Genomic DNA, 10,124 nt, shown 5'->3' with positions numbered 1-10,124 from the left:
CCGTGCGCAAGGAAGACTGAGTTGATTATGACCGTCCTGCAGTCATTATCAAATTAAAATAATAGTCAATTTAATTCAGGAATTCGGAAGGTACCTCAAATCGAGCTGGGGCGTAGGGTACTAAATATATAGGGCAATCTTTGGTTACAATATTTTTCTCATTGGCTTAAGCGATGTAGTTTGTGCTCAAACTTAACAAATATCATTTCTGAGTATGGAAAAGACGGAAAGGGCATGGCAAGATTAACTGTCTCAACTACCAAGCACTTTGAGCCTGGCACAGTGACTAACTTTTTGTTGGCAACGCGGGTAGAAACTTAAAAATTTACGAAGAATGTATGTGGCCCATTTGCCACTCAGAAATTGTTGAAGTTTTTGACACGCATTTGTCCTTGAATATTACACCCAAAGAGTCTAAAATTTCGACTGTTACTAAGTTTTTGAAGCTCTTTGAATGTTTGCAGGAGTGAATTTGGCTCTAGCATAATGCCTTCTTTTTGCAAAGGCGTGCGTTAATGAGGAAACATGTAAACGACTTCAGCAACGATCGCTCCATAAGCTGTAAGGGTATGTGCTGACGTGAAGGACATGGTTTCCAAACAATTTGTTCTCTGATAAACCTAGATATACAGAAATATAGAAATCAGAAGGTTTTGACCTACAAGAGGGTAAAGTTTTAGGCAACACATTGGCAGACCTCAATTCACGGGAAGCCTCCGTGTATGAGCCATGAATTCCAGTCGTTATAGAAATGTTAGATTGCGTACCGCAAAACCAAAACTAAAGTTATCACTCTGACCAATCAGGAAGGACGCGGTCAATCCTGTGAACCAATCAAAGCAAAGAAGCAAAAACGTGTAGCGAAACACAACATTTTCGGCATGTTCATTTTAGCGAAACACCCTTCGGATTCCTTTGAAGCGAATTGCCACCAATCCCGGGTTGGACACAGTGGATGGGTAGATATTCATTTAAGACGTTTCTGTTTAAGCTTTCCTTCTTGAAAGTTATTTCTGTCATTTATGACGTAAATAAGACATACAAGAAAACAATATTTTACTCCTGGTATCAAGTTGATTGCCTGCCCTTCACCTCCAACCGCCGCAAAATGCATGTATACTACGCTGGGCAGTGCTACATTGTACAATTTCTTCTGAACAATGAGGAGAATGAAGACCGTTTATGGCAAGCGGCGAAAAATTGTCCCCGATTTTGTTTTGTTTTTCTCAATCCCCAAATCAACCTTAACACAAGAATAGAAAAAACTCCTATTTACAGCAAATACAAATATTCACAGTTTATAGTGCCAATGACTTTGGACGGACAGCAAAGGTATGCCATTTTCTGTTTGCCGTAAACGTGACTTTTAACCACTCCGTTTAATGTCAATTGAGTACGTTTGTATGTCCCCAGGCGTGGCTAGAGATGACACACGAACTATGAATGTTTGAACCTTTTTTTTTTTTCGTTTGATATCGGTGTTGAGCCGTTTCCTTCCAAACTTGCCTGTTTCTAATCTCCCGCCCAGTTTTTTTTTTATCGCTTAGGCAAAAATGAGAAGGTCTGGGTACAAAAATAAACCGCACTCATGTTGCGACGTCATTTTCGTATGTTTTAATCGATTGGGTTGTAACAATAACTGAAGCAAAGTGTACCCTGCAAAACATAAAACAGTGTAAATGGACTCGTTAAGAGTGTTTGCGGCGAAGGTTAAAAGTAGCCCTCAGCTTATAAGGAAAACGTTTGCCAGTTCGGAGCACGACTCGTATTCGAAAGTGTCACAAGGAGACAAACTCAAAGGTAGGGTAAATATTGTGAGATGAAAAAAACATTCAGTTTTACTGCTAAAATGTGCCTTTTATTTTAGAATAATGAACATTTACCCACAAGGTGGTGTAAAATTGTTCTCGCAATAAAGTTGTAATGATATCTTTTGACAGAAGCTGAAAAAACCTTTTTTTTTTAACATGGGGCTCGACCAGAATTTTATTATTTTAACACATCTTGGTGAAAGAAAAACAGCAAATTGGAAAAGTCCAGTTTTCAAGTAACGCTTACCAGCGTCTTAAACAGCTAATGTATCTTTATTATTCGAGCTTGAGGCATCAGATTATCAGATTAAAGGGAGGAAATATTTCTTAAAACGCAAACTGATAGCATAACGTGCATATGGAAATTGTAAGTATGCAAACACCGTGTAGTCGGAACGTGAATTGAATAAATTTGACTAGTAAGTTCTTGTTTCAGGTTAAAAACCTGTCATTCTATTGAAAAAAAATCCCCTGTGCTTTAACTTAACGTATATGTTTTCTATACCTAATGATGTTAATATAATAAAGCAGCGGGTATGTGTTGTTTTGGTGGTTTTGGTATTAAGTTAAAACGCATTTCCCGTTTGCGCACTCTATTCAGCACAGTTATAAGCATACGAAATATTTCATTTTGATGTAAATTTGACAACAAATATAGATAAGAGTGAGTGACAAGAATATCCAGCGATCTCAGTGCACGAAACATTTCGGTACGGCTGTAAAATAACCTCGGCGTTTCGACAGGATTGCCAGTTCTCCAATGTGTTTAAACTAGTCGCAGTGATGTCTACCCATATTTATTTCGGTCAGATGCGATTTCATGTTGACACCTGCTAGGCCAGCTAAGGTTTAAAGAGCTCACTATTCTCCTGCGTTACTAGGTAACGCTGAAGAAACATGAGCAGCGAATGAAGCACGCGATCGACCGCTTACATTTCCTGTAAGTAAATCTATAATCCTTCCTACCACAAGACATAACAAGGAAACCATGGCTCAAAAGGCAGCTGTACCCTGATTTAAATGCCAAGCTCAATTATTTTGTAATATTATTAAATTTACTATCGTAAATGCCGCGACCTGATGGGAATGGCACAGCTTTCTGGACACATTTTTGACAAATTTGCGGCCGCGAGCCGTTAAGTCGAGAGATTAGGGAGTTTAAGAAAACCACGACGGCAACGGCAACGCGACCGTCGTTAAACAAAAGGTTTAATGAGCAGAACAATAGCTGTGCACGTGCGTTATAATTCTTGGTACATTTCTTTGCCGTCCTCTGCAAAACAACAACGTGAAATGACCAAAGTCTGTGTTGTCCGTAGAACGTGAACCACGACGGCTAATTTTTTTTATTTTTATTTCAAATGTTTCGCCTTGTCCCGAATTCAGTTTCGTGATAGTTTTGACACTAAGAAACAAAGAAAAATGACTTAAGAGTATCTCGAGATACTTAGGTAAAATACAAAATCATTTTTTAACCGAAGTTTTCCTCGGCGTCGCGTCCTGGTTTCTTAAATTCCCTAATAGGGAGCTTAAGCACGCCCGTTTTTGAGACGCGGTCGGCAACCGGAAGAGAAAATTTCGCATGCTAGGACGGTATTGTATCCCAGTTTTTTTATACTACTCATCTCTAATGAAGAAAAGATACTTAGCAATGTAAATATGGTTGTGTGAGGACAAGTTAAAAGTGAAAGTAGCTCACTTCCGGCTACCGTCCGCGTCTCAAAAACGCGCATGCTTAAGTTCCCTAATGAGTTTTTAGCAACTCAATACGTGACGTCATCGTTTTCCAAAAGCTTCGTTTTCAAAATGTTTTCCGTCCAAACGAAATCGAAAAGCCGGCGTTTTCGAATTCCTACCGTTAATTGTTTGAAGAGCGTTTTCGCCAGAAAGCTCCATTTCGTGACGAATTAGTGTGGGTAGAGGGCCTCACCGTAGAAATAAAGATGCGTTTTCAAATTTCTTCGGCGCAGTATGGACGCTGCTAGATCCGAAATCGACTACGTCAGATAACCATAACATGGCGAATAATAATGATTATAAGTGCGAATAACAAAAAAGATTGCTACAAAAGTTCCACGATTTTACTTGTAACGCGTGTAAGGCGGAACAGCAGCATTATATGTATTTATTATATGGGCACGAGTGTTTTACTTGAAAATACACCACTCGTAAAATCACACTCGAAACGACATCCGGGACTCGGGTAACGTATTTTACATATACTCATTAGTGAAGATATCGATTACTTCACTAATATCATGTTTGACCCTTTAACTGTGCTTAAATTTGTTGGTGCGTGATCGAAACATCTTCGGATCTTCCTCGAAAGTCTTCGGCAATCTTCGGTTATCTTCGGAAATCTTCGATAATCTTCGTAAATTTTCGAAAGTTGTTCGGAAACGTTCGTGTGGCCTTCGGAAATTTTTGGAGAATCTTCCGCGTCTTCCGAAAGTGGTCGGAAATCTTCGGAAAATCGCCAAAAACGTCGTTATCAGTATGTTAACATAACAAACAAAATAATACATAGTTGCCTGTAGATATGGAATATCACTTCTCGTGTTCAACTTGATATCTCACGAGTGAGCGCAACAAACACTCGAAGATATACTTCATATCTACACGCGCCCATGTATTATCCTCTGCCTCTATATATTTCACCAAGGAAAACAATCCTCACTAAAACTGTCTCGAATATACTGGTCAGGTAAATACCACGACGATTGGCTTCATACTGAGGAATCCCTGAAAGAAGGAATTCACTTTTATGCCAAGGTTAGTCTGGGTTCAACCTGGCCTCTTTTTTGTTTTTGTTTGTTTGTTTGTTTGTTTATTCGTTTGCTTTGATTATGATTATGGTTCAGACAAGTTACATAGATCTGGTCTGAATTCTTTAAAATTCCAACATCACCGTCAGCAGTCAATCAGATAATGCCTTTATTGTCATTTTGTCACTATAGCTCCGGAAATAAATCCTTATCTCTGTTTTAAACTGGTATCTCATAGCGATCAACTAAAGCTTATATAATTAGGCCATACCCAGATTGTTATTTCACAGGCCGTATTATGAACATTTTCGGACATGCTTCCTCTCGTTGACGCGTGTTCAGCTGCTCTTAGTTCATGATTACTTTCGGTGGAGTTAAGAAACGATAAATTGAGCCATCCACAGACTACTATCCTTAGATATTAGGTCTATATCTTTTCAGAGCAAGGAGGGGCAAACAGGGTTAAAAATTAAAAGACACTTTGATAACACTGAAGACTATATCTTGATTATTTCGTTTAAGTTTTGCAATACTCCGTTTTTCCGCGGTAACCACGAGCAAAGAGCAAAGTTTACTTAAATTATTCACCGCAGTTATTAAACTTAGCAGCTTCAATCGCAGTTTTTTTTTAACAAATTATTTATTTCTCATTCAGATGCTTGGATCCTGCCCTGTGTATCAAGCTCAGGGGGTGGGCTGCACAGACGAAGCAGTACAGCAAATTGTATCCAACACTAAGAAGGTAGTGCTTGAGTATGATGCGATTAGTTGGGACGGCATTTTCTTACTGGAGCAAAGTGGTGTATAGCTAATCCTAGGGGAGCGCACCTTTTTGCTAATGAGACCCGATGAACATTGAAGGATAAAATACATATATGTTAAAGTGACCAAAATAATTTCCTTTTACGAGAGTTGAACTCGTTTGACCCAGTTCAGCTATAAGTCAGTGAGGTTTACTTTTAAGCAATTACTTTAAAATCTTTTCCCCAGACAATGAACACTACTCCGTCCAGTGGAAGCCTTCAGAAGGTCTTAATGACAGTGACAAACCGGAAGCTTACTATCGAAGATATGTTTTCAAAGGTATTTACCAGCCAGTTCTTAATATTATTCTTAATTCTTTGTAGTTTCTCTTTACAGTCTTGTTCCATGGTCGAACAAACATTAGACTGGTAGCAGTCTGTTTTTCTCTCGAAATGAGGCAGGGATTATGAGGAGAGACGTTTCATATTAGAAAGGATTTGGACGAGACATGACGCGGCGCTCTTCTCAGCCCATCTTCGTCAATACATACCGTCCTTTTGCGTTGGTGTTCACGGATTAATACTCGTCTGACCCTAAGAGAAACAACCGGCTGCCGGCAGTCTAAACAGGTATCTCTGCACCGAATCGACAACCGTGAGAATCGACAAGAAAATCATAAATTAGGGACCCCATCTTCATGCTACCCAAAATCTGAGAACCAGCCCGCAGTAAGTTATCCGGCTCAGTTGTAAATTAAAATGGTCCTTGATGTTTATGTCACTCCATTTTTATCTTCTTCAGGAAAAGATCATAGAAATTCCTATTTATCGGTGAGTCTCAACTTTAAACACATTTAACTCTCCTGTAGTTTAAGTTAAACAACCCTGGAACTTGTCAAAGCGTTAGCTCAATGACATGGCCGAACATCAATGGGTACTATTCAAATGGTCGTATTTGAAGTGATGCTGCCATGGACTTCCTTCTGGGTTCTTAATTATTGATCGAGATAACGTGTCTGCAAGAGTCCTCGCTCTGCCACCAAGAATTACCGATCGTTATCCGATTGCATTGCTGCTAACTTTTACAATCAATTTTAAGAAGTTTATTAAGGTTTCTGGTTCAGATTCAATCGAATCTTAGTCTAGATCTGTCAACAAGGCCCCTGAAACAACTCAAGTTTTTAAAGGAAGACATACAAGCCGTTATGATTGATTTACCGGCGTTAATAATGGGGTTGCTGCGGCTATTGTCACGCCCAGCCTGTTGCAACCAGACGGCACAGCTCCCAGGACCATCTTCCGACATGCTATTGCTTACACCCCTGCACCGCCGCCATAGTTACAGCCAACGCCACTGCATGCCTTTGCTATTTCGGATTAAACACAACATTGAAATTAAAATAAGCACAAACATTTGGGACAAGTTGGGACTGCTATTTCTTTTCCCATTGCTACCTTCAATAGTTTCCATCGACATTAGGGACGTTAACTGAGTAAAACATGACGGCAAACCGTGGAGGAGAACGCCATCAAATTAATTGTTCCATTAGCACAACAGTGGTCGTGCACATGCCTATAAAATCTTTGTATATTTCTTAGCCTTCCTCTTCCAAACAACAACGTGGAACGACCAAGTTCTGCGTAGTCTCGAGAATGCGAACGGCGACGGCTAATTTTTCGTGTCTCCATTTGGAATTGATCGCTAGCTTTACATCCTTAGTTTGAGCGGGTTGCTAGACCGATTGGTGAACTGAACAGATCAAGATAATTATGAAATTCAAAGGTAAAATATAAATCTATTTTTTACTAAGCGTCAGCAGTTAGAGTCATTGATTAAGCTCTGTAATGTCTTTCACACTGTGACTGCCACTGTCATTACCGTTACCATTATCAGTGCCACCACCAGTACCATTGCACCGTTACGTTATTGCCGCTATCATTACCCGTTTCATCGACATATGATTGTAATTCTTTTACAGCGTATCACGTTGCGCGACGGATCCCAACTTCACTAAAGTGCTGGCGTTCATTTCTCGGGCTCCCGAGGGACACGATTTAACCTGTTACGCGTTACTTTGCAACAATTTTTCGATGGTAATACACCGTTTAAGTTTCTTGCAATAATTATATTATCATTTTTTATGGCTTTCCTCAAAAATAGTTCGCGCTGTGCGCTCCCAGAATGCCTCCCTTTTTATTTTGAGAAATTTGTACCCATGTACCATATTCCAACCAATTATATTTAAGATATTATATTTGATTCTTAACCAATCATGTGCTTTGTAAAAAACAATATCTACCAGGATCATTTAAATCTTTTTATAGACATCAAAGTTTTTGTATCGGTTCGGTGATCAATTCTTTTTCTCTCCAGAGCTATGTACTTCGTGATATCTATCAATGTTTTATGGGAAATGGTTTCCATCATTATATGAGATTTAGTAAAGGTCTGAAGATGGGACAAAAGGTGGCTGTTTACACAATTTTCTTTTTTTTTGTTTTATCTTAAGGCGCAAGCCATGGCATTGACTATTGCCGATGCCTTTAAAATGGCCTTTATTAATTACGAGAAAGGGAAATTCGACGAAAGTCATGGAGGTTCGCGACTTGCACAGTACGACGACAAAGAACTTAATAAACAGGGTGAGGCTGTGAAAAATAATGGGTCTGTCGACACTGAAACGAGCCCTAACACCACTACAGCGGATCTTTTGAATGCACCAGTCATTCAGGTCACGGAAGGTACTTCTTCACCAACCACAGAGGAGGACTTCACGACGAAAATGCAAGCGTTGGTAAATATATTTCGTTAGCACGTGCCCACTACCCTAAATACTCCATATTCGAGACATGTTTTTGTTGTTGATTCTATGAGTGTTAGTGAAAACGACTCCCTTTGCACGATCCGGTCATATGGTACAGCATTAATTATGCTGGGACGAAAGTTACACAGTGGGTCCTTCAAAACAAAGGTAAGTCGTGCTGGACTGGTACGAGTTCCTTTGTTTTGGAAGTCCCACTGTGTAACTTGCGTCCCAGCATAATTAAATCCGTACCATGTGACCGGATCGTCCAAAGGGCTTATTGGAAAGGTATTTAACCACAGCGACTGAATATGGAATGTAGGAGCAAAACCTACCAGAACTGCGTTCGGTCTGTACTCACGACCTCGGTCAAGATTCTCCCATACAGGCCTCCTGCTCGGTTAATAAGAGCTAAGTACGGCCCTCGAACTCGCTTAGTACGAGGTATATATTACTTGATAAATTAGCGGACGGACTGTCATTTGGACAGAGGAACTTGTTACCTGGCTTACTCTTTGCTTTGTTTTGTTTCGAGTTGTAAATAGGCGAAGTTTTAATGATATCATTCATTTACCTTATTTTGATATTTTTTTAGGATCTCGCGGTGGATTTTGACGATTTCGATGCGGAATTTACGAAGTAAGTTCCTTTTATCTCTATTTCAGTTTTTCTTTTCTTGTTGTGCTATAAATCCCGTTTGCACCAAACAACACCCATGGGCGTTCCTCATAAGAACTGAAGGAGGTTCCATGTACATTCTCTCAAAACATCATGCACGCCTGAGGTCTAGAAAAACTGGTAGTGGATGCGCGAGCGAAATGCGACTGCTTCAGCAGTTTTTCTAGACCATCTATTTGGTTTAGAATCTAGCATGATTAATCCAATTTTTTTTTTATTTGTGAGAAGGAGAGGCGGGGAGGGGATGATTGCGCTGGCAAAACAACATCCGGAACATGCATACTCTATAATTTCCAGCTGTGCACCCGATCTATTTAACAGATAGGTTTTCATGATGCTGTTCAGTAATTGATCGCAGATGACGTCAAAATAAGGTAAGAACAAAAAAATGCAACTGATTTTCATCTGTGCGCCTCGCGTCCATGACGTCATCTAGCCAGACGTCATCGTCATCGCCTTGCGAGAATGCGAGAATGATTTGACTAATTATACAAAAAATAAACGTGCGCGCTCAACTCCAATAGCGGGTACACAACAGCTATATTCTAAAACTCGATATAATACGCAAACGCGTTACGCTGTACGTTTAGCAACATAACATAACACAACTGTCCTGCTGACTTTCCATTTGAACAAAATTCAGTAAAACTCGTTTATCCCGTTCACTGTCAGGTTGGCGGAGTCACGGTCCAATCCAATCTTGTTCGAGACGCCTGTTAGGAAGAGAGATTTTTCTGGTGACGTCAATCACCTCATGGCCACTAAAGCGACAGCTAAAGAGTTGACGATGTCCAAGTCCACTGAAGATCTCCTTTCTTAATAGGCTATGCATTTCCGAGTTACCACGTGCCTCTCTTTCAAAACGAGCCCTCGTGCAAAACCTTTCAAATATAAATGAGCATTTGCATGAAAATGAACCTACGGGTCGAACACATGTTCATAGCAATGGTTTCGCACGAAGACTTGGGCGTTCTAAAACAGAGGCAAAAGGCAACTCGGAAATCGCCAAGTATTTTAAATAATATCAGACAACAAGCTCGAAATTTCTAGGAGCTAGGAACATGGCAGAGTTGACAATTTCTCGTAAAAACGAGCGATACTATAGTAATCTCATTCTTTAATTTACTAGAAACTGTTCTTGTTTTGTAGCACAAAAAGCGCAGTGTAAGCAATTTTTATTAAACATATTAAACAAAAGACTTGTTTAACACTTTTTAATTTAATTTAGATGTAGTTTTAAAATATGTGAAACCAAAGATAAATAAATAAATATTTCAAATACATGAGAAAGACATAAAATGGAGTCATTAATTGCGTATTCGA

General features: G+C 39.6%; 2 protein-coding genes across 2 annotated transcripts in view; both read left to right on the top strand.

Annotated features, from left to right (window-relative positions):
- LOC145480659 (gonadotropin-releasing hormone II receptor-like) overlaps positions 1-10,124 on the top strand; it is a 125,091-nt gene that overhangs the window by 72,628 nt on the left and 42,339 nt on the right. The gene's annotated exons all lie outside the window — the stretch shown is intronic.
- On the top strand, positions 3-10,078 carry LOC145480645 (low density lipoprotein receptor adapter protein 1-B-like). The gene is made up of 9 exons (XM_081458924.1): positions 3-1,800; positions 4,516-4,583; positions 5,232-5,318; positions 5,567-5,659; positions 6,122-6,150; positions 7,299-7,413; positions 7,830-8,114; positions 8,719-8,762; positions 9,474-10,078. Exons 1-9 carry the CDS (start codon positions 1,680-1,682, stop codon positions 9,619-9,621), a joined length of 990 nt encoding a protein of 329 aa, XP_081315050.1. The 5' UTR covers positions 3-1,679; the 3' UTR covers positions 9,622-10,078.

This window comes from Orbicella franksi, chromosome 3 (genome assembly GCF_964199315.1).
Source record: "Orbicella franksi chromosome 3, jaOrbFran1.1, whole genome shotgun sequence".
Classification (NCBI taxonomy): domain Eukaryota; kingdom Metazoa; phylum Cnidaria; class Anthozoa; order Scleractinia; family Merulinidae; genus Orbicella; species Orbicella franksi.
Note: the sequence above shows the minus strand (reverse complement) of the source record. Positions and strands in the feature narration are given on the sequence as shown.

Excerpts from the sequence above, each read along its gene's own strand:
- LOC145480645 (XM_081458924.1), top strand. The coding sequence starts at position 1,680 with ATGGACTCGTTAAGAGTGTTTGCGGCGAAGGTTAAAAGTAGCCCTCAG. Across the intron at positions 8,115-8,718 it reads CGACGAAAATGCAAGCGTTG|GATCTCGCGGTGGATTTTGA; the intron begins GTAAATATATTT and ends ATATTTTTTTAG. Across the intron at positions 8,763-9,473 it reads TTCGATGCGGAATTTACGAA|GTTGGCGGAGTCACGGTCCA; the intron begins GTAAGTTCCTTT and ends GTTCACTGTCAG.